The sequence below is a fragment of the Haliotis cracherodii genome, unplaced genomic scaffold, assembly GCF_022045235.1.
Source record: "Haliotis cracherodii isolate W230 unplaced genomic scaffold, xgHalCrac1.p SCAF_2, whole genome shotgun sequence".
Lineage (NCBI taxonomy): Eukaryota > Metazoa > Mollusca > Gastropoda > Lepetellida > Haliotidae > Haliotis > Haliotis cracherodii.
In genome coordinates, this window is record NW_027266275.1 from 36,363,805 (window position 1) to 36,389,625 (window position 25,821).

The 25,821-nt window shown below is 40.2% G+C and overlaps 1 protein-coding gene across 3 annotated transcripts in view; it reads right to left on the reverse strand.

Annotated features, from left to right (window-relative positions):
- Nucleotides 1-25,821, reverse strand: part of LOC139468050 (receptor-type guanylate cyclase Gyc76C-like) — a 149,204-nt gene that overhangs the window by 38,300 nt on the left and 85,083 nt on the right. For all 3 annotated transcript variants that reach the window (XM_071249747.1, XM_071249744.1, XM_071249746.1), the window contains exons 5-12: nucleotides 20,207-20,376; nucleotides 17,606-17,741; nucleotides 12,897-13,048; nucleotides 11,510-11,615; nucleotides 10,588-10,666; nucleotides 5,531-5,645; nucleotides 1,773-1,928; nucleotides 6-110 (exon numbers count right to left, since the gene is read on the reverse strand). In XM_071249747.1, coding sequence (XP_071105848.1) covers nucleotides 6-110; nucleotides 1,773-1,928; nucleotides 5,531-5,645; nucleotides 10,588-10,666; nucleotides 11,510-11,615; nucleotides 12,897-13,048; nucleotides 17,606-17,741; nucleotides 20,207-20,376 — 1,019 coding nt within the window. The remainder of the gene's footprint in view (nucleotides 1-5; nucleotides 111-1,772; nucleotides 1,929-5,530; nucleotides 5,646-10,587; nucleotides 10,667-11,509; nucleotides 11,616-12,896; nucleotides 13,049-17,605; nucleotides 17,742-20,206; nucleotides 20,377-25,821) is intronic.

Consider the following 25,821-nt stretch of genomic DNA (forward strand, 5'->3'; position numbering starts at 1 on the left):
TTTACCTGAAGACTTCCTTTACTGCAGTACTCTGTGATGATGATGAAACAGGGCGGGTCGATGCAGGCACCGATGAAGGCGTTCACCTTGTCGTGTCTCAGGTCTCGCATCTGGAACAATATAAAACACACGATTTGAACTTTGCGTGGCATCAAATAATCACTTAAAGCTACGACTGGGTAGAAGACAGTGATGTGTTATCTCTATCGATTAGGTGACAGACTTTTTCCTCCTTCATTAGCCACACAACAGCTGGTGAAAACGAAGCATGTTTATATTTCATACCACGATTGAATATAATGTTTATATAGCCCAGGTCACCGATGAATAATTACTACATAGATAATAACGAAATCCCCCGGTTCGAGGATTACTAAACTGCAGCTGAATCCCAAATACCAGGTCAAACGGCGCTAATAGTGGTCCCAAGCATCTTATTGCTTGTACGAGAGACGATATATTACATTGGTGTGGTCAGACTCAGTTACTTGGTTAATGGCTCTGCTACTGAAGCTGTTTTCAGTACTTTTTTTACTGAAGACACAGCTTATTACTGTCTAAAAATTGAAAAAGTTGAAAGATTGATGTTGGATGATAAATAAAATCTCACCCTCGTGTCTTCTGATATGAAATATATCAACACTCGTTGATAAAAGTGGCAAAAATCCTCGGCAAGCCTCGGAATTTTACCACTTTTATCAACTCGTATTGATATATTTGATATCAAAAGACACTCGGGTGAGATTCTCTATGTATCATTATGTATTGTTATGTATTGTCATGTATTGTCATGTATTGTTATACATTGTCATGTATTGTTGTGTATTATTATGTATTGTCATGTATGTATTATTATGTATTGCCAAGTCTTGTTTTGTATTGTCATGCATACTATGTAATGTCATGTATTGTTATGTATTGTCATGTATTATTATATAGTGTTATGTATTGTCATGCATTGTCATGTATTGTTATGTAATAGTATTGTCATGTCTTGTTTTGTATTGTCATACATTGTCATGTATTGATATGTAATAGTATGTATTGTCATGTCTTGTTTTGTATTGTCATGCATTGTCATGTATTGTTATGTAATAGTATTGTCATGTCTTGTTTTGTATTGTCATACATTGTCATGTATTGATATGTAATAGTATGTATTGTCATGTCTTGTTTTGTACTGTCATGCATTGTCATGTATTGTTATGTAATAGTATTGTCATGTCTTGTTTTGTATTGTCATGCATTGTCATGTATCGTTAAATATTGTCATGTATTGTCATGTATTGCCGTACATGGTCATATATCGTTATGTTTTGTCGACCGCCTCTAGTGGTAGAGCATCTGCCCGGGGAGTGGAAGGGCGAGCGTTAGATCCCCGGTCGCGTCACACCAAAAGGCGTTAAAAGAAGCTATCTTTGTTACCCTGCCTGGTGCTGGGCATTCAGGGGCTAAAAAAAAGGACTGGTCGGATCGGAGTCAGTAAACTGTGTCTGAGTGGGGTATTCGTGTGAAACTGCGGCATAGTGTCTCAGTGGGCTAAAATGGGAATTAATCGGACTCTATCTCTCACACACGTACGCACGCATGCACACACACATATGGATGTCGCTATATACTTGCAGTAATCTTGAACGCGACGACAAACCACATTTCACTTCACCTCAACTTCGCAACATGCTACATCGCAACATGTGTCACACGGCGACCATATATACCCAACATCTTGTCATGGATATTTGATGAAAAGTATTCCATTGACTGAAACTTACGAGTTTCATATCTTTCTTCATCTTCCTGTTCACATCAAAGTTCTTCAGCTCATAGATCTTCAGAGCGACCACCTGTCCCTTGTAACTTCCGGTCTGCGCGAACAGCTGATTGAGTGACAGCTTTGAGTCGAAGGACTGTTGACTGCATAGGGTCATCTGAAACAGAAAGATACATGTACAGTGATTGAGTAAGTGAGTTGGGTTTAACGCCGGTTTTTACACTACTCCAGTTATATCGCGGCGTGTCAGCTTATTGTGGGAGGAAAGCCCCAAGTGATGCAGGTCTCAAACGTTTACCACTTCGGTGAAACCCACGAGCACGGGTATGGTGATGACAAACCTAGAAACATAATCGTGGCGAACCGGGATTCGAACCCACCATCATAGGTTTCTGGTGTGCCCATGGGACGCAACTCTGCACAGCGAATCGTGGCGCCTTAGACGACTGGGCCACTCGTGCCCCCTAAAGTGATGGAGTGCAACACGGTGCGTAGGTCTGTCAAATCATGGTGTGATAGCTTAGTGTAGGTGGGATCCTCACTGAAGTGTGTTGGTCAAGTCAACGAAATTGGCCCGGAGAAGCCAGTGTGGATCGGGGGAAGTATATGGGTTTCTGCGGATTTTGGCAGCAAAGGGACATAACTCTGCCTGGGGAATAAATCGCTGGACCTTCCCTTCAATTATGCCTCTTACATAACAAATTGTACTCATCACCACAATCAGCATCATCATCAACATCACTACCACCAACACCATCATCATCATGGTTATGATAACTATTATATTGTCATCTCTCTTATTTTCTCTCTATCACGCATCTTCTCCTCACCCTGTATCAGATGTTAAATGGTGTTTCTTACATAACACAGTGTGCTTCAGTAATAATCTATCCCAATTATCACCACCACCACCATCATCATTAACATCATCTCCCTCATTCTCTCACTAAATCCTACTCACACTCCCTGTTCCCCCCCACTCCAACCACCGTCTCTTTCACACTCACTCTTAATCTCTTTCAGAGTATCACAGAAACAGGTCAGGTTTTATAAGGTGGTAATAAAACCATTAATAACACACCAGGAAGTAAACAGGGGGCTGATTAATCATATTCTTGTATCAAACCCAGTGCAAAGAATTGACCAAATAATTTCAGCATTGACAAAACACACACTTGTTTATAATATAATTGTAAACACGAATGATAACATAACCATAAGACGAGCGTTAAGTTTCTGTTTATGAAGATAACCTACTTTATACATAAAAGTATGACAGGCTAGTCTCTTATTACCCATGCAATAACGAGCCACAGATAACTCGCCCACTCGACTTTTAGGAAATCAGCTGAAAAGGAAGTTCCTTTCATGACCTTACACCGTTAGCTTCCTTAGATAAATAACAATACGTCTTCTTATTCATCCTTACCAAATAAAATAAACACTTTGTAAGCAAAGATAAGGCACCGTATCATCTAAAAGCGACTTAAAGAAACAAATACTACGAGTTCGCGACGTGCATGTTGTCAACACCGAGGTGATATATTCAGAGATAGTTCAACGATGAATGTTATCTGATCCACGCGTATGAGAACTCATAAACCAAAATGTCCAGATAATCATGTGTCGACATATCGCCCATCATCAATACGCTTCAATGTAGTTTGTAGAACTTGGAGAAGTCCAGGTTCAGTTCCACGAAGCACTCTACAAGACGCCTGTGTTTGAAGATGAAAATTCTAGTTTTAGGTATATCGAGGCCCTTGGTTTTTTAGTCAACCGAACCTTTGCTCCAGTTCATCAAAGCGATCTTTAGCACTATGACAATAGATATTCCAGGGTATGGCTGTGATAATTTGTAAAAACAAAATTGTTTCAGAAAATACTTATTAAAAATTCAGGTCAATAACAAAAGAAACAACAAAACAAAACAAACGAAAAAATAACAAAAAAACAACAGAACGAAACAACAACAACAACAACAACAACAACTACAACAACAAACAGAATTGTTCGTTGGAAATGTAGGATGTCCTGAAGTAAAATTGACAAAACCATTGATCATAAGAAAGCACCTGTAAAAACAGAAAAGAATGAAAGTATATTTCGGCACCATCTCTAGAAGCAGTGACCGAAAAATATTCCATCTCTAACAAAATAACAAATATCTCCCACCCCCCACCACTACCTCCAAGAATATAAAATAATCGGTCCATTAAGTTAGATGAAAGTCAAATAGTCTTCTACTAACACTGATCACAAGTCTCGGATGACGTTACCGTTACTCGGGTAGAGTCACCGCGTAAACAAAAACATGTGAAACCTTTCAGTAGCTCCACACCGTGATGGTATCGACTCTCATTGGGATAATTGACGTAGCAAACATCAAAGCACATTGAGTACGCTCCACAATGTATGAGTGTGTTTTTCAAAGGTATTGTCTCCAAGGTTTTGATTCACAACAAACAGACGAGCATCAGGCATGAAATAAGAATATATCCCTGCCATTTTATATTTGAATCCGCACTAAGCAGACTATAAGATGCCCATTCTCATGCGAACTATCACTAAAATACGTTTGGGAAATGTAATTAATAGTCAACATTGGTTTTTTTTTTGATCGTAAAAATGGCTTTCCCACTTAACATCGACTCCAATTTCCGTACATTCTTTGATAATAATTAGGTCGTGATATTTTTGGAAAGGCCTTCAGGGGTTTCAGTGAGTAGGGTCTTCCGGCGCTTTTAGTCATATTCCGCTCATAACACCGCGGGCCATACTATAAATGGGCTGCACACATTCACCCATGACGGGAATCGAACATTTGGTCTTCGGCGTGACGAGCTAACGTTTTAACCACTGGGCTACCCAATCGCGGTACGGTCCTGGGCCTCGTTTCACAAAGCTATCTTAGATCTATGAGATCAGCCGTCCATGTTAAGGTATGGGATCACCACAGCGCAACGGTCGCGTTGTGGTACGGGGCCCAGCCAAACAAAACGATCTTAGCACTACGTCGATCGTAAATGACATATTTAACATAGACTTGCGACAATCGTACAACTTTTCAGAACAGGTTCCAGAGGATAAGTGCCGGGGCTCACTTGTTTTCATTCGTGTGCTCGAACTGTTCATAACTGTTGACCAAATACATCGAGATTCTTGCTGTGCATGTTTTGGACAAGAACAATGGGATACAAAGAAACCCAACAATATTCTGTGATGTGCACTCTGACAGAACTTCTGGAGGTCCGTACAAATTCAGCATCGGTCTCTACAGAGATTATAAAAAAGGAGCCTTAGAAATTCGTTTTAATACTCTTCCAGGGGACTAGTGTAAACCTTACTTCACTTGACCTCAGAGTTTGTTGCTAATCCTGCTTGGACAAGACAAAAATATATTCTGTCTCATGTGTGCCCTTCAGAAGGTCACCCAGTAGGTCATCTGTCGGCCCGTCTTACTATGACCTTTACACTGATACCCCTGTACTGTCATTGGGGATAGACGGATCACTGGTAACACACAGCCTCTTGAATTATATTCTGTCAGTTTTATTCAGTTCCATTTTATAACAAAACATTGAGAACTGGTTCAGAAGTATAGAACTCAAACAATACTAGTCAATACGGACTACCATCGTTTTTAACTAGCCCTCAACACAATTTACTAGTCTCTGACTCCCGGACTAGCATGACTAAGAGAAAGTGTGAATCGTGGCAATGAATAAGTGACTAGTAGATGTCTGTTAGTAATCTTACCCGGCTTCCATGCTTGGCTCTGTCCACAGACTGATGGAGGTTGTGCCCAGTCTTCAAGTCATTGATGTCAATCTTCCACAGCAGACCAGCAATCTCCTGCTCGTAGCGCCAGTTCCTGTTCAAAAAAGGGAGGTAACTCAATTACATCTACATCTCGAGTTCTGTTTAAGGAAGAGAGGTAACTCAATTACGTCTAGCTAAATCTCGGTTGATACTTGCATCCCTCCTTAGGCATACGTGTATCAGTGCTGTGACTTGGTTCCCTAACAGTTATGTAGTTTGGTGTAACGCTGCGTTGAATAGTGTTTCAGTTATATAGCTGCATATCAGATTAACGTGGAAGGAATGCTAAAAGAGATCCAGATCTTTGCCGTTTACAACTTTGATGGAACCCAGGACAGCAGGCATGGTGTTGATGAATCAAGGATCATGAATTCATGGGATTCGAACCTTTGACCTCAGTTACGTGAAGCAAATATGCACAGAAACCTCTTTCAGATCAAACCACTTGGTCCCGTGCGCACAATATGCTTTGATATATGGTATGGAAGACGAAAACGTTTGATAATATTCACAGCATTCAGTTAAACTGCCCAACGGGATCTTTCACAAAACACAAGACACGCGAAGAACGTACATATCACTTCTGATATATATGCACGAGGGACAATCATCTGTGTGAATGGAACCAACAGTTTCTATTATTCATTCCGTGCAATTGTATTACAGAAATCGAGGAATACGTAACCCCGATGCCGCCACCAACACAGACCAGGCCTATAACGGTACATGCATATGTATATATACAGATATCCTTGTATACAGATCATGAAACTGTGGAATACGGTCGTTATACAAGCCTCCGTGGCTATTAGCAGTGTGCAGCCTAAAGCATATTTCCAGTTATAGAGACAGAAAATTGTATTCATGTTTAGAATTTCAAAACGCATATTGCTTTGTTGTCTGTAGAATCAGTATTCACCATTAGCTCTTTGACGTAAAGTACGAATCATAAAAATGGATTGCAGGGAAGAATTAAGCCAATAGCATTAAAATCAGATCTTCTACTCCGATACGATACCTCTCTGCGAGAAGATCTGACAACCTCCATAGAACTTGTACAACCCAATGTAAATGTTTTGGTTCTTGAGCTTTAAAATGATCAGGAAATTTCAGATTTAAGCCAAAGAAAACCCGCACAGTTCACATATATTGCTCAGAAACGACAGGGTGTATAAACTATCCACAACAACTTAATATACAATATTATTTACATTCGGAACTGGCCGTTTAACTTTGTTTTTGAGATACAAGATACGCTGATCTGAATGCTTCGCTAACTTGTACTGATAATGTAGGGGGCTTGACACTGATCGGGTGATTAGAAAGCTCACCTTCGACCTCATACAAAGGGATTGTCAGATTTTGAGATACGTGCCGTATCTGTCAGATAAAATATCTGAAATTTATGAGATTGGATCATAACCTACAACTCCATCACGTTTACTTTCAGCAATATCCCACGTACAATATCTACTACCACAGAGATCACCAAGAATGGGTCGCATTGTTCCGGGTTTCTAAGTCGGTCTTTAACACCGCTGGTTCAATTTCCACCCTGGAAGCCCATTTCTGGTGTCCTGTTGCCGTCATCTTGCTGTAATGACGCTCAAAGCGTCGTAAATCAATACAAAGCCCTGTATTGACACGGGAAACAATGTCACTCACTGTCCACAGCAAGCCCATTTCTAAACACGTTATTTAATACCACAGCTGGTGTTTCTCTATCTATCCCGCCGGGCTATCTTATACAATCATTCTTTACAATAACCAGACGCATCCATCTTGAAGCAGTACGTAATAACAGTTATTTAGTATGTGCATAGTGTGACCTTTAGAGTTCCATAGTTCATCCAGGAGGTCATGCAGTAGGTCATCCAGTAGGTCATCCGTCGGTCCGTCTTACTGTGACCTTCACTCCGATACCCCTTGTTCTGACACAGGGGATAGACGGATCACTGTTAACACACAGCCTCTTGAATTATTAACCAAATCAGAAAGTTATACATGCTCGACATGCTGATATTTGATCTTACTCGACTCTCGCAAAACAAAGTTGCCACGAGATGCTCATTGAAGAAGGGCCATTGTCTCGCGCCCATTTCAGTACTAGATCCATGTGGATGGCTCACACGTCGCAGTAATTCCCCATGCAGAATTTCGTCCCTTGGGTGTGCTAGATATCTAAGATCGTGGGTTCAAATTCCGGCTCGACCGAACTAGTCAGGTATTGAAACACAAAACCATTGCTCGTAGGTTTCACGGGCTTTCCGTATGAAACAGGAGCTGTATGAAATCAGAACTGCTATATATGAATACGGAAGTGCTTGCTTGTAGTATAGTTAAACCCCGTCTTCCCGAACGGTGTGTTCCCTCTGAAATCGTCCGGGTTAATAAAAATATGGATAACCGATTGGTGGCTTGGGAGTAATTTCATTGCATGCCTGTGTATACATGCAAGCCTCCCTACTAGTAATCGTCCGATAGACGGATGGGTGGTTTCCGGATTAACAGGATCTGGATTTAAGATCTTTCACAGTAGGTAATAAATCAGACCTTAGTGCTCGCTTCCGCTCTATAACAGTAGCGAGCACTGAGATTGGTAAATTACGTACAGCGAAACCTCCTAAATGCGGACCCCATTGTTAAAATACATTAAGTTTGCAGATAAAGTTTTATGACTTGCTAATATCTGCAGTAGAGCATAACACATCTTACCATGAACTCACTATGGAATACAACAATGGACGTTGTACGCCAATGTCCCTACTAGGATTCTATAACTCGTCGAACTGAACACAAATCTGTCTGATTAGCACAAATACAATATGGTACCCATGGAAATGAGATTAGCACTAATCATTTAGTTTCACGGTCAGGAGCTTGTGTGTCTTCAGAGACTAAACGAAGAGGCTATAAATAGGTTTATGGTGCCGATTGGCGTTCGTATATGTCATGTAATTGATTCTCGCTTTTAGTCTCATGTCGCTATGTCCCTCACATGTGATGCGATGAATGGCCCGTTTTCTCCTGATGCTAATCGACGCAAGGATGTACTGGAATCTTATGGCGAACGCTGCTTCAATAACAGACTCGTCAGCGGCCCTCCAATCATTGAGACACAGTTCACTGTCGAGAATACCACATCAAAGCGTGAAGATCTTCCAACTAAAGTGTTGCGATGACATATGGAAGGATGTACTATAACATTTGTAAGAGGGTGAGGTTGGTTGAACCCCGCTTTGAACCGAATTCCACTTATATTGAAGCGTGTCAGCGTAATGTGAAGGACAGCCCAAAGTGATGCAGGTCTTTTACCACTTTGTTGGAACCCCTGAGCACGGTCATAGGTTCCTGGCATGCCTAAGGGAAGCAACTCTGTACATCGCATTGCTTCTAAAAGGAGTTTGAAGTCTGCAGGCTACGTTAATCCCCAATCTAATGCCAACGTTAATCCCCTTATCATGCGTGAGTGTTCACCCCAAAACATGTATCGCTTTTAATCTCCCTCCTAACTCCATGCAAATACCTGCATTAAAAAGCTTTTACGCTTCGTAATTTCATAAAAATCCCAGTTCAAAAACAGTGTAGTTACATCTTAAAACTGAGAAAGGGAGGTATAAAAAGCTTAGATACGTTTGAAAACTGTTTTCTATATATGTCAAATACTTGTAATAAGTTGTGAATGAATATCATAAGTATCCCTCCTTTGTCTTTGATGTTCCGAGTGCCTTAAAACAGATCCGATCACTCGGATCTAACATCAAATACAAGTCTGGTGGTGTTGGTCGCGTCAATTACATGATTTGTTGTAGATCGATGTGATCCCCGTTATATGGATCCAGCTTTGCACATCAGCAATAAGCTGACACGCGAATCCTACTGGTTTGGCTCGAAATATATTGGTGCATTTCTACATTTCTACAACCAAGTCACCAGTATATGTCTCATTTTGATAGTTTCATGTGTGCGTTATGCCAACATAGCTAATTATACTAATGTTCTGAAACCTGATTCTAAAGGTCGACTGTCACCGTAGTGACTGTACACGGTTAACTGTTGTTTAGTATGAAGACCAACTTAAAGAGCAGTGCGAACACTTCCATACAGATCTGTTTAAACACTTACTGAAAGGACAGTTTGAACATTCACTAAAATATCAATTTGAAGACTTACTATGTCAATTAAACATGAATACCTAACACGGTATATTGACTCCGACCAGTCCTTGTTTTATCTCCTTAATGCCGAGCGCCAGGCAGGGTAAAACTAAGTACCATCGCTTGACATATTTTGGTATGACGTGACCGTGGATCGAACCCCAAAACGGAGGCGGTCGCAGATCAATATGAACACCTCAAAATCAATATATACATCTTTAGATCACCATCAAACCCCAGAGATCAATATAAACACGTGCATATCACCATGAACACCTGCAGATCAATATAAACACCTGCAGATCAATATAAACACCTGTAGATGATCACCGCAAAGACTTACAGATAACCATGAACACCTGTAGACTTGCTTGATAACGGTGTCAGAACCTACACCGTAATGTCGCTACTAATTGTAATAAAGTTGTTCATCCATATATCTTATCCTTACTTAGTACGCCGACTTCTAAATGCTTCTCAAAGACGTTCAACACTTGTAGATCACCATGCACACCTGCAGATCAATATAAACACCTGCAGATCACCATGCACACCTGCAGATCACTATAAACACCTGCAGAACACCATGCACACCTGCATATCAATATAAACACTTGTAGAACACAATAAACACCTGCAGGTCCCCAAAACACCTGCAGATCAATATAAACACCTGCAGTTCAATATAAACACCTGCAGATAACCATGCACACCTGCAGGTCAATATAAACACTTGTAGAACAGAATGAACACCTGCAGGTCAATAAAAACACCTGCAGATCAATATAAACACCTGCAGATCAATATTAACACCTGCGGATCACTATGAACACTCACCTGTAGATGACAAGCAGGATGATGATAACAACAAACATCATGCCTCCAAGTACACCGAACACAATCTCTACGGTGTAATCTGGAACGACAAAACACAACGTTCACACTCAGTTTACATTCTTACCCCAGGTCTAAACACGGACTCATGTACCTATGTAAGACCTTCATACAAACTGGTCGTACGTCAAACCGCCAAGAACCGGGCATTGCCTGGGTAGTGCAGTCATGTGATGACATTTTGATATATTGAGACATCCATTGTACAGATATACATGGATACCTTACCACAAACACCAATGGGTGTTGTGCTTTATTCCTGGCGAGTCTTTTGAGCTGCGTTTTTCGCATTCTCTCAGGATTAAATATACTGATATTTTGTGATGAACCAATTGCAAAACCACAGCTCCGTTGCACAAAGCGGCCTAAGCGATAAGAATATCGTAAAGTCATGTTACAGTATGGAAGTTACGGCTGTAGTACCACTAAGATCGCTTTGTGTAGGAGGGCCAAAGTTGTTGGACGGACAGAGACTCAAATATTCACCTCTAGGATAATAGAGGTTCCGCCATGTTCGATTCCTTTCAAATAATCTAACATGAGTTGGGTTTAAGGCCGCTTTCAACAGCATACATTACATCACGGCGTGTCTACTTAGCGTGGAGGAACAAACAATGTGAGGTGAAATTGGGTTTAACGTCGCGTCCAAGATTATTGCACTTATATAGCGACGTGCATGTACGTGTATGTATGTGTGTGTCTGCTTGTACTAGTCCGGGCTGATGCCGATTTATAGTGCTTTTAACGTCTTTTGGTATGACGCGGTCGGGGATCGAACCCCGGACCTTCCGCTCTCCGGGCGGACGCTCTACCATTAGGCCACGGAGGCGGTTGAGGAACAAACAAATAAACAAAGTATACTAACGTTTTGGTGGTATACACCTCTCTGCAAGGTATCCACATTCTGGTTCATCGCGAGGCGGATGGCCGAGGATCCAGTCGATTTCCTTGCCGTCAAACAGCCGGAAATTCTGTTTAAAGGAATAACAGTGATTGAGTGAGTGAGAGTGTTGGGTTTAAGGTCGCTTTCAACAGGATACCTTACATCACGGTGTGTCTGCTTAGCGTGGAAGAAAAGCTCGAAGTGACGCAAGTCACAAGCACTGGTATGGTGCAGACAAACCAAGAATCATGATTAGTGAAAATCTGGGATTCGAACCCACGATCATAGAATACTGGCACGCTTAAGGGAAGCAACTTTTCACAGCGAATTACAGCGCCTTAGACGACTGAGCACAATACAACAACCGCAAGTAACAAAATCTATTAATGGCGTTTTTACTTCAACAAATAACACGAATGATTACACTAAGCACCACCTCTTAAAATAGTGAGGGAGATTTTTAAGAACGGATCGTGGCCGTTTTAGTCATCGATGCGTTCTTATGAACGACAGAATGCGTAACAAAATCAAACAGACTGTAAATGATTAAAACATATTAAAATATGACATGTTTTGGCTATAAACGTCAGATATATCATCGACTCAATTGTTCATTCTTTCACGGAATTGATTTTTCAATTTAAATTTTGCGTTCATTAGTCTTATATATGTGTTGGGTTTAAGAGTAATGAATGTTTGACAAATTGTGACGGTATTACGCACAACTGATCCAAAAACACCACAATTTCCCATCTTACCCCTATCGTCGGCGGTCATAACATCTAATTGTGTGTGGCGGTTATACGTCATTAACGGTTGTTATGTGTTCACAATTTCGTTCATTATCATACAACTATTACTAGAAACACATATCTCTTACAATTAAGGACAGTTTTAGTTATTTCCGGGTTTCCCTTACTTGTTTTAAAGAGTATACGTGCATCTGACATAATATACTGCTTTCGCAGCAATCTCTGGAAATAAAAATAGACAAGAAATCTAGCGCTTGTTTAATTCTCCAAATCGAGAAACTATAAAAAACAATATATATGTACGTTACACAATATATTGCTGACCATCTTCCTCTCGAAATGACAATCCTAAATTGTAGATTATAAAATACTATTTTTATATCCACTACAATACATATTGGATTCCAGGCTATCTGTGGAAATAAAATAGGACCAGTATCCAAATATAGCTAACCGAATTTGCCACTCCACATACGGAGGCCGAACAACCCTAAAGTCAAATACAGTCACTGTAAGGATTCCACCCCAAGCAGCCGGACTTAACCCTTTTATGAACGGGCGTCCCAGAGGCCTTGGGGGTCAAGAGACACTGAAGGACTATTTGTAGACCAACGTACCGGTATAAGACTTGACCCCTCGATATGGAAGTGGCCCACGGGTCTCATCGAGTACTCGGAGAAGTAGCTCTTGTATTGGGCCCTAGCTAGGACGGTGTAGTTGCCCTCGGCATCCCCATTGGCGTCGATGTGTGATAGGTATCCCTGGACACCTGCGTCAGAGAAAGGGTATTGGATTAGTGGACGCCATCTTATCTGGGGCGAAGTAGTGCTTAGGTTATTTCGGAAATCTCAAGAAACATACCGCGTACTTCACGTGTGATTGTTGTTGGGTGTTGCTCTGGGAGATTCAGCATCTCCCGGGGGAGGAATTTTATTCCCCCCCAGGGAGTTGAGAATGCATGGTCAATGTCCAGAACTGATCCGCTGACCGGGGGAATATACGTTGTGTGGGATAGGCGATGTATTTGTGTATAAATCATCATCATCATCATCATCATCATCATCATCATCATAACAACAGTCATAATGATATATACTGATACTTCAACAGCAGCTACTACTACAAGTATCATTACTACTAATACTACTATCATTACTGCTACTACTACTACCATTACTACTACTACTACTTCTACAACTGCTGCTATTAATACTAGTACTGATGATGCTTATGGTGGTGGTGATGTTGATAATTAGTCTTTAATTTTCGTGACCCAATTTGGCCTTTAGTTTGAGAATAAATATAGTTGAATAACCCTCAGATAAATCACAAATTACAACTGTTCTAAATATTTGTATTCTTGTTTTAATCCAACGAATTCCACATGTCATAACCATGGCACCAAGCCAGAACGTTTTACCAATTTTACCAATTTCAAAGACTTATAGTGTTTTGTCTGCCTTTGTGTCTCCATGTAGATGGGTAACGATAGTCCCCGAGGGAAACGATACTGTGTCAGACCCATCATAACCCTGGAGAGCATGGACACAGTGATCGCCACCACTCAATCCCTTTCCGTTACTCAAACAAGTTCACGTTTTAGAAGACACCACGAAAAATTCTAATTGGACCAGTGAATATGTTTGCCTCGAGCGAGATACGTGGGAGATTCAAAGTGTCGCCATTACTGTTAATGGTGAGCTGATGACGATTGCAGATGTCCTTTCATCGCAAAGGCCGGACAGAGAATCGGATGTTAAAGTTTCACGATCGGAGATAGTGTATACGCCATTTACAGCAGGAGGAGGACGGCAGCAAAACTGAATAGTCCGCGATAGTTAAAGTGGCCGTCAGACAGGCTCCATTCGTCTTATAGGTGGCACCGATATGGGTTTATTTCACGGTATAAAATTCAAGAATGCACTTCACACCTGGGGTTTTCTTCGCCCACGTACTGAGAGATTTGTGTATTTTAATTCGTTACACTTGAGATGTGTAGACGCGTGTAAAAAACAGTGCGTGACTCTGAAACTGTGTCAGAGGATATGTACTATTGGTAAGTTCCTGGCAGGTGTTACGAAAACTCAGACGCGTGCTAGATCGTGTCTCTTCGTTTTTTATGAGAATTCCTGAAAGTGAAGTAATGTTTATAGGTCGCATCAGTTTCAAGGCAAATCATCCACAAAAAATGATTACTATTTCAGATACATGATAACAGCTGATGTGACTTTCTCAGAGAATTATCTACGGCTCAAGAGGAATTTGGCTTATGTGCTGAAGTGATATTTTTAAAACGTTAGGAGTTATTTTTTTCTACACATAAAAAAATGTGAAATTACTGAAGGAACTGAAATTGAGGTTTTCACCCAAGTGATAAACACTTACATCTTCTCCACTTCAGGCTTTCCACGGCGTTTCACTGAACTACTCTTTAAAGCGGCGTTAAACCCAAAGCACTCACTAACTCACAATATTATGTTCATCTACTGAGGACATTTCTTGAAAATAATTATAAAATCAAATTTTGAAATTGGGATAAATTCCAACTCGATAGCCAAAATGGCAAGTCTAATAAATTGCCAGTCCGGTTTAAAAGTTGCCAGTCCAGAAAAAGCTCCTTACTGGAATTAATCAAAGCGACAAAACCATTTCCATATTTAACATTAATCATAAGGAATGTCTGCTCAGATAGAGCAATAATTATCAATAATGATATAGGTTTTCGCGAAAAGGTGAGCGTATTCTGACCCCCGTCACAAACACTTGCAAAGGCAAGTCAAGTGTTCACATGAACAAAGACGGAAACATATGGTACAAAATAGGGAATTGCATTGGACAATTGTGGTCAATGATGTGTCGCACTTGGAAAGAAATCTCCTACATACATACCCTGAAGTGTTTCTAAGTCCTTTTAAGGCCTTGAATACCGTAACCCTGATCAAACAAGTTATGTGCGGAGGTCGCATGATGCTTTTTGAAATATTCACAGAAAGAGCATCCTCGATAGTACCTAACAAGAGTCATCAGAAAGATGACATATGCCCCCGGCAGCTGTCCGTAAAGTAACCACTAGTAAATGTGCAATTCTGTATGTAATGAGTCAACAGTTGAATGTTCTTTAAGAAGCATACATTATTTACCCACTGAATGGTTTTCGAATTCTGGCCCGGAAACGAACCCCATCCCAAATGGAGTCTAGGTTCTCTTTCCATAAAAATTGTAAAAAATAAAAATTCGTAAAAAAAAATATATATCAAAAGGCACCACTTTAGTATGTGCCTGATAGCTTTGCCAAATTTCGATCAAATACACTGAATTGTTTTCGAATTCTTCCCCGGAAACGAACCCCATCCCCAATTGAGTCTATGTCCAACTTCATTCCATAACAATTTAAAAAATTTTTTTTTAGAAAAATCCCAAAATATCAAAAGGCACCACTTCAGTATGTGCCTGATAGATTTGCCAAGTTTCGATCAAATACACTGAATGGTTTTGGAATTCTGCCCCGGAAAAGGAAATGATTATGGACGGACAGACGGACGGACAGACAGACTGGCTGATCGCTATATACCCCCGCATTATATGACGGGGGGGGGGGGGAGATAAAAAACTGTGAAACCATCGCGTAACTGTAATGCTGCATAGTTCCTGTGAGCATGTATGTGAGTGAGTGAGGTTTGACACTTTTCTCAGTGTGCTAGCTACAAGAATGGCTATCACACATTGTACCCGTATGGGGAATCCAACATCGGTCGAGAGAATGCTTTAACCACTTAGCTTGCCAAACGTCTGATTCTGCATAAAAGGGTTGATTGAAATGATGCATTGCTGAAACATCACACACTACTTGGGCTGTACATTCCTTAATATATTTAATACTTATGAGTGATGGTCCAATCACAACTCATGACACGGTTCGATACCTCCAATGCTTCAAAGGAGAGCAATACAATTAACAGATCACCAAACCGACATGTGACAAGACATTGGACTTTCATGAAACCCTCTTGCCCCTGAAGCAACAACAAACAACCAATCCCATTGACAACATTCCGCTGACGTTGCTTTCTTTAACCACATCAACAAATTACGAAGGTTGTCAGGTTTCATTCTCGGACGTTCTCAGATTCCTAAAGAAGGTGACCCGATAATGTCCGGCACTGTCCTGCCATCTCATTCGGACGTGTGATAGCCTTCAGGGTCTGACCAATGAGGACGAAACAAGCGCCATGCAATTTGTGCCCAATTGAGTGGCTGCCAATTTGCTGTGCTAACCATTCCAAGCCAGAGACGCCCAGTGCACCCAGGAGGCGCAAGCTTCTTGTAACCTTGGACACAACAGCTAATGAAGCTGATAGAATATAGCAGTCCCTTGTGGAATTGCCAAATACCCAAATCTTAAACGACAACGGAACTATAATCAATGGCAGTTGCTAAAGAATAGAAGGTTTCACTTGGGACGTATAAACAGCAAATATCTGCCCCCATAAGTCAGTGGGAATAATACGCCATTCGTAAGGAGTTGTAAAGACGAGCCACACAGAGTCCCAATGCAGAAGAACCTCATGTTTAGAAGAGTGTGGGGCTTTGTAGTGCGTCAGAAGAGTTGTTACCTAGGACTGGCAGATCATAGTCAAATAGATCAAATCACGAAAGAGAGCCTCGGAGTGCTTATTTTTATCGACTAGTGTTGATATATTTGATGTCAAAAGACACTCTGGCGAGATTCTCTATGACAACAGTATTCCACTGATATCACGGGGGGTAAGTTTAGTGTGGGGGGAAAGCCCAAAAAGGACAGGTAGACTTTTGTTGTGGTGAAACCCTTGAATACCCGTAGATCGGAACAAAGCCGGCATTCCAACCCAAGTTCATTGGATTTTGACAAAGCTTATAGAGCAAATTGTGGCACCTGAGGCTACTTAACAACCGTGTCCATTTGTCGTGAATGAGTGAGTGGGCAGGATATGTCAATACCGTCGCCGTCACTTGGGTGAGTGTGTGAGTTTGGTGTTAACGTCGCTTTTAACAGTATTCCAGTTATACCACGGCGTGTCTCTTAATGTGGGAGGAAAGCCCGAAGTGATGCAGGTCTAAGACGTTTACCGCTTCGATGAAGCCAACGAACACGGGTATGGTGCTGATAATCCTAGAAACATAATCTGGGCGAACCGCAATTCGAAACCACAGTCATAGATTCCTGGCGTGCCCAAGGGACGCAACTCTGCACAGCGTAATGCAGACATTAAAACGACCGAGCAACCGTGTATGAAACAAACACTTAAATGTCAAAATGATGAACACGATGTAGATATATCATACTAACTTGTGAAGGAGCGATCCCGGATGCAATTGATGATGGCTGTGCCGTTGCTGTGGCTGCCATTTTTCCGAAGTACTTCTTTCAAGGCATCGGCATACAGCATGACAGCATCGTACAAGTATGCCGCGAACACGGTGATCTTAGGAGGAGAAAAAAGGAACATGTTTACATTAACATTATATTTTCAGGCAGGGGCCTGTGATTTGTATTCCAAAAAACACTCCACACTTTCAGTGTTTTTTTTTATTGCTGCAGGCAGAATTTGTACTTTAAGACATGCAGTTTTTCCTTTGAACGGAAGACCAAACAAATGAACAGTTTCGTTCCCAGAACACATTTATTTCAGAGCATCCGGGTTATCAAGAGAACATTATGTTTTTAATAAAACTAGAAATAAAATACATTTTCCCCAGTAATTTCTTGAAGATTTTTAGAATCCTTTTTCATAATATCCCAGGCTCCCTCCAAGAATACCGACTGGTCAGCCCCTTTGTTTCCCTTGTCGTGATTAGACTGGGACATTACAAAGGATCCAGGAAACATCGGGGTGATTGGGGACAGTGGATAGATTTTAAATCATAAGATTACATATTCAATACCAGTATACTGAAACAATGTAAAAACGCATATTCGATTTTTTGTAATGTTGCCGAAAATGCCACCAAAAATGAAGTTGTTCTGTGTTGCATGAGGTAAACAAACAAAACAATGAGGTCACTCGGGCTCGACTCTCATTCGATGTGTTTTGAGATGCCCTTGAGCACAAAATGTCTGATGCTTGAAAACAGGATTATGCGTTTTCATAGTGTGTCGGTATGCATGTATATTCAGCCATTTCCCAACATGGTCAGAATAACAAGCGTATTAAGGGACCGATCATTTGATATTCTTGGGGAAGAGCTGGAAGTTTATTTAAAACAAATAATATGTAGCCTTCCAACATTCGTGCCATTGCCGATTTACTACAGTTTTATTGATATCTTTGACGGAATTGGCTTGACATCTGGATCTGCTAAACCTGATTGATCGACACTGACATTGATAGAACACCATGATATCTCCCTTAAAAGGGCTGCTATCTGTATTAAGTGTTCGAAAACGACTTTCAAGTCCGACCTTAAATTATCAATTTACTTCCCACTAAACTGAACACAAAGGCATGCGGATATTACGTTGCGAAAATGATGACTGCTTTCATCGTATTGACGTCATGGGAAAGAATATGTAACGGTTTGATTTAGACCCCAGTACAATCAAACAGTTTCATGTTAGTCTTTCTAAAATCGCCGATCTGCTTCTCATCTTGTTACATGTAACATATCTCAGGAAACCTCTTTCAAAGTTTGAATTGATTTCATGAGGTCAAAGTAACAAACCATTCTCTCGAATCCAAGTATTAGAGGATATGGCTGGAACATGCTCTTTGTAAATACTTGCTTTCAACGTCGGCGTTACGACTTTCAAAACGGTGTTATGTTCGATCAAAGCCGTAGTCTAAAGCCAAATACGGAATTACATCAAACCAGCGGAAAGGATCTAGAACAATAATGAGTTTCGTTCGCATGCAGATTCAATTATTACCAAACCATTGATGGTAAAAAAAGTGTTGTTGATCAACAAATGTATCCGTAACATATGATATGTCCATTATTGCTGCATCTTAGGCACAAAAAATGGCGCAAAAAGGCTCGCAAAGAGTAATATTTCCTTTCATATTACATTATCTTAGTGCACCTTAGATGGGTGAAAAGGAAGCAGGTCACTGGCTCCAGTTACAAATGGTTGTCTGGAAATCCGATCCAATATCATGGTTACTCTCAGCATGACGGACTTCGTCTGGTTAGTTGGCAGGAACATTGCGTAATGCCAGATTAGATTTTACTGTACTCATTTGCTGACTGACGTGGATATTGAATCAAGGAATGATATACTTTTGTTTTCAAGATAAAAGGAGTTAAAAGTTTGTATTCTTTACTGTATGTTTGATTAAGATATAATGGCTACGGATACGTAGGCAACAGCTTCATCTGTCAACGATCAAGTTTCAGAATCAGTTCCAAAAAGATTGGCTAAGTAATGGTATTAAATTGTTGTTTTTCATATTGTCTGCCATGGTGGCCATATTGAAAATCGGACAAACTTGGATGTAACGACATTTTAAAACAGGCATGCTAAGTTTCAGTTTCAGTGGACGAGTGTTTTTCAAAAGATGCCACAAAGACGTCGAAGTTGGCGTCTTCGGCGAAACACCAACGACCACGGATCATGTATATCCAAACGTTGAAAGAGCTCGAGTTTCATAGGCGTTATGATGTACAAATGTTCCTAATAACCTCTTTATTATGCATAATTGATAAAAGCTGTTGTGAAGAAGTGTTCTCAATGACGACAACCTCGAATTGATTTTGATTTTTCACATAACGTTAAAATTAATAGCGTGACGTGATCATCTACAATGCCATCAATATCAGTTAATCACGTCAACAATGGTTTCTGAATTAGGTCACCAAAGGCAGCGCGTGAAGTCATTAGTACACATTCTTAACGTAGGGAAACTCAACCATTTCTCTTAACATCATGTAAAATACGTGTTCTTGTTTCTACCTTTTTAGATTTGAATGGGTCTGGAAAATCAAATGGCGGCATCTCGTTGTAACGGTTGACCTGTCTCTGGAACTCCACGTACGTGGGGTCTGACGGAGGGCTGTACGTCACCACCAGCAGTGACCGTGACGCTTCAAGGTTCCGGGTGTCGTTGAAGATATCCATAGTCCCTGCGGAAAGATGCATACACACATAAAGGGTTAATACAAAAGTATCTCGATATACAACAGGGATCACGGCCGTCTCATCAGTAGACTGGGCCGTTGTGTAGAGTTACGTCCCTTAGCCTATGCTAAGTGGGTGAGTGAGTTAGGTTTTACGCCGCATTTAGCAATATTCCAGCAATATCACGGCAGGTAACATCAGAAATGGGCTTCACACATTGTAACCAAGCGAGGAATCGAACCCGGGTGTTCAGTGTGACGAGCGAACGCTTTAGCCACCAGGCTACCCACTGTCCCGTAGCCTCACATGATTCCGGGTTAGAAGTAGTATCCAACAACCCGGGCCATGCTTCAACCTGAAACTTTACATTTTTAAGACTATGAATAAACACTACATGGTTCCATACCACATTGATTACCCTTCGCGGGGATTTAGGTATGGAGTAGGTCCTCAGCAAACTATGCATGTCGTACGCAATTTAGTCGATCAGTTGGTCAGACTCGGTGACATGGCTGATAGCGAGTCATGGTACCCGACGAATCCTTTCTCACAACACATATCACTGGTTTGTCTGTCCATATATGATGTTTTAATGGCTGTGTGCGGTGTTAAACAAAAACAAACAGCGATTTACTTTCTGTTGTATTTCTGCATGTTCCTTTATTTATGTCCATCATTATATGAAGCTATGTCACTCAGCTACCAGATATATCGTACGATGAAAACAAACGGCGAAGCAAAACCTTATAAAGCCTTCATGCTGTCCCAGGGCATTTTTGCATCAATCTGAGGGAATAATTACAGGATCCAAGAAATCATATTTAACAGCTTCCCGTAGCATATTAATGTGTACGATAGTTCATCTCTTTAACGCAGTAGGTTGTACTGGTATTGTGTCATCTTAAACTACGGGACGTGGAAAATGACGTTTATATCATACACACAAAAAATTCTCAATTATGAAACAACTTTTAAATTATCTACTTGCCACATGTAGTGCCACATAATGGTATATCAGAGACACGGTGTGTGTCCTTAATCAAAAAAAGGAAGTAATGTTTTCCATCGATACATGTTTTATATAAAATGTAATTGAAAAATGACAAGATTGAGATATTTATTATATGTATTTCCCGATGGCCATTTACTGGAATCATCATTGATATACATACGTATAACCTTCCATAGAATGTCTGACCAGAATCCTTCAAAATTGATAATATCACTGCTCTAATCTCGCCCCCAAGGGTCAAAACCTTCCCGTGTCTTGATGGATATGTTTTTGTAATTCACTTCGATATTAAACTGCATGTTGTTCGCCTTTGAAATTTGAAAAAAGCCGAGTTATGTACTCAATATCATGTTGGAAAATCTGGTAATCGATATTGGTTAACTTTTTGAATGTCACTCGGCTTACTCCATAACGAGGCATATTTGTATTGAAACACTGACATTATATGACCGATAGAGACGGAAGAAGTTGTTGCAGTGATGGAGAGTGATGACGTTGGCTTGGTGACGGTTTGGTCGTGTGAAAGTGGAATTGTGTTTAAATGTTTGAAAGATATTATTTTTTGTATAATTGAATTATGTAAATCTTGATGATCTAAAACTGTATAAAATCCCAAACATTTTATCTTTCGTTCATTCATAATTATCTCTTTTTTTAAAAACGTGCTCGCACAGACACGTACAAAGTAGATATACAGTGACAGACCCTGTATATATATTCTGGACCCTGTTAAACCGGAAGGCTCACGTTCCGAACAATTACTTTGTTTGTTTGTTTCTTAACGCCGCACTAAGCAATATTCCAGCTATATGACGGCGATCTGTAAATAATCGAGTCTGGACCAGACAATCCAATGATTGACATCATGAGCATCGATCCAAGCCATTGGGATACGATGACATGAATCAACTAAGTCAGTGCGGGCCTGACCACCCGATCCCGTTAGTCGCCTCTTACGACAAGCATAGTTGCCTTTTACAGCAAGCATGGGTTGCAGAAGACCTACTCTGACCCGGATCTTCACGGGTCCCGAACAGTAACTGTTGGGACCGTCTATTTAAACACAAAGGATCATTACTCAGTACTCACGAATTATTAATCTCGACATGTGTTAATCTGTCCGATTTCAAAGGGGTTAACGAGATGTCACTAAACCTCTTTCATGTGTGTGGCTCCTTTACAAGACGAAGTGTTAACATTCTCAAGACAATATATATATAGTTTAAATTGTATTTCCTATCTACTCAGAATTCATAAACTGCCGGGTTAAAACAATGCAAACCTAATGTCCTAAACACAACTATGATACCCGATAACCATTTACTGCTTCACTTTTACCAACGATCAAACCTAGGTTTGTACTTTCTTTCGCCCGACAGTTCATCAATGAAAACATAAAGTTATTGATTTTTAAGCAACTATGGAACACCACACGTAACTGAATAGAAGATTTATGCACTTCGTATTTCCGATCCTCAAACAGAATATCATAGAGGAAAGTCCGTGGGGCCCGACTGCGTCAAAACGTGGTCCAAATGTCGGAGTCCCTGTAGGATTTCCATGGCCTGTCGGTAAGAAAGCCTGCAATTGACACGTCCGGAACTACCAACTTCTTCACATAATGGACAATCAGATGAGCGTTAACCGATGGCCATATTGGCACCAGTTCCACCGATTTCTGTTTATCAAAACCGCCGTTACTGCCAAATATGGTTTGATATAACACCGACAGGTGGAATCGAGCGTTAAATTGTATAAGAGCATTCGATGACCGCCATGTTTCAAGTCTATGTTCTGTGTCTGTGCAAAGGAGGTGATTTTAATTGATAAATTCTTTTAGATTTATTATAAGTATCGACGACAGTATTTTGTAACATGCTACTGATAAATCTTAATATAATATCCGTGTCAGATAAACAATGCCTTTGGTCATACAGAATGAAATAAGTGGTCAATTTTCAATACGTCAAGGTGTCTTGACCCAAGCCATGCACCATGCATGTTTTTTTCCACGTTCATACCAGACCTCCCGACATTAAACTTGGTTTGGTTCTGTTATATTTATATTCCAGACAAATAACGACGAAGGACACCTGGTTAGGTTTCACACTTTGCACCTATGTCAGGACCTCGCGACGATGCAAACGCTTTAACCATCAGTCTCCATAAACATCAAAGATGAAATGAAAATATGTATTTGGATGTTGTGTTCTCCACATCTTATAATCGTTTGCAGAGCATAATTTAACATGTAGTGAACGTCGTCGTTTTTAAGTAAACAATTGACCTGCCTTTGCATGTGTCTGTGACGGGTCCCACAGGTTGAGCAGGATACGCTCACCTTATAAATTCACTATTTGTAGCGATTCACAAATACATGATCACGCCAGTCTGAATCATACAATCGACTTTTAGCAGAGATTTCTTATGAATAAGGAAATGGTTTCGTCGCATTTATTTACCTTTATTTTAAACAAATTCAAGCTTAGATATTAACCATTTAATAACACTGACACGGTTACTAGAAATAGAATGCGTCTCCAATAACAGTTAGTTACACCTTTTTACGAAACAAAAACAGAAAATTAAGATAGATCCAAACATAACGAGCACAATGTCTCGACGCTGAGTTAAAACGTTGATGAAAAGATGAAAAGACACATAAGCTAGTACCCTTGTTGAAAACGATGTATTATGATGATCAATGTAAAAACAGGTGCCCCGCATCAGTTGACCAACAAGATTTTGGGGGAGACTCGTGTAGGCCAGCATGGAGACGGAAGAAGTAGCAGCGTATAACAAGAAGTAATCCAAGAGATAATCCCCTTTCAGCCCGTGATTGGTACCATCAGGCTTTGACAGGCTTTCCATAGGTTCCCCATTAGCAGATTAACTACTTTTAGGCAGGGAGAATGCTGGGAGAACATGCGATGGCAACATCTTACATGATCGCAAATACACTGCAAGGTTCATTATGCTTTTTAAAAGGAATGCATAAAAATATCATACAATGCAGACTTTGTTTTTCTCGGAGAACAGACAGCCTTGGTACATGTGGTCTTAAATAGGATTTCTTTCAAAGTGACTGGCAATGGAGTCCGTCTGGCAATGGTTTTTAGACGGTCCCGTTCATTTTTTAGCATTTCAGGTTTCCAGGAATTGGATGTGAAGTAAAAAGTTTAAGCTCGGAACAATATTTTTTAATTTCCTTGGAAAATGTTTAGGTTCAGTAGTTAAGAAACAACAGTAAGGTCTCAACGAATTGATTATTGGTTTATTGAAATCTATGGTTCCTCGTTTGTTCATATTTTCAAAATTATGTGCTTTTGTTGGTCTGATGATGATGAAGTATTTCATATTTAGATCTATGCACAAAGACTAAGAGTGACAAAGTACTCTCGACAAGACTGTATGACAGGAGGTATGAATTCAAATTTCCAATGGTCAACTTTCCCTTTATGTCGAGAAATATTCCTGCAGCTCCAGCCTTTGGTGTCTACATTTCACAACTTTTGAGGTATAATCGAACATGCTCTTACTACCAACATTTCAAAGAGCATCATACAACTCTTGCTCAGACGTTGTTTGATCAAGGAGACAACATTCAATGCCCTAGCTTTCAAAAGGTTTTATGGAAGACATGTGGATAGCATTTTGACGCATCAGTGACAAAAAAATGATGTCCGGTGCAATTCCATTTTTTTTACTTGTAGCATATGTTAGCGTGTTCTTTCAGGTGAACAATTGCCTTGCCTTAGCATGTGTTTGTGACAGGTGCCACCGGTGAGACAGGATACGCTCACCTTGTTTGCGAACACCTGGTATCACCATGATTTGATAGTGATTCATAAACACCTGCTTATGATATAGTCGGAATCGTACAATCGAATCTGTTTTTGGCAGATATTTCTTATGAATAAGGAAAGGGTTTTTTCGCTTTTATTTATTTGAAAAGCCATATTCAGCAATATTACTACCATAGAGGACACAAGCCTCCTTATCAAAACTGAAGCAAATTTAAACCTATTGAAAGCTATGTGTCAATTTAGAAATACATAGAAAATATAGCACTCGTCTGTAACGCTGCATACACTGCGTTCATCTGGAGAAAAAATAGACTTATATATATCTTCCAGAACTTTTTTGTCATTTAAAAAAAAAAACATCAGCTCTCAATTTTTGGAAAAATATCTTTCGAAAACAACTTTGTAAAGTAATAAAGAAATCAGATCAACATTCACTCAATTCATCATGAATGTTTACGAGGATAAATCACGTGTGGCACACAATTGTTTATATAGATTCCGACTCGTGAGTGAAGTGAAGCAAACTGTCTTTGTCTAACTCTATTGTCTGTTGCGGTGATGGGCAAAACATAGTCAGCCTGTGCTTTGGTGAAGATTATCAGATTATTGAAAACAGTCAGCTCAAAATAGAT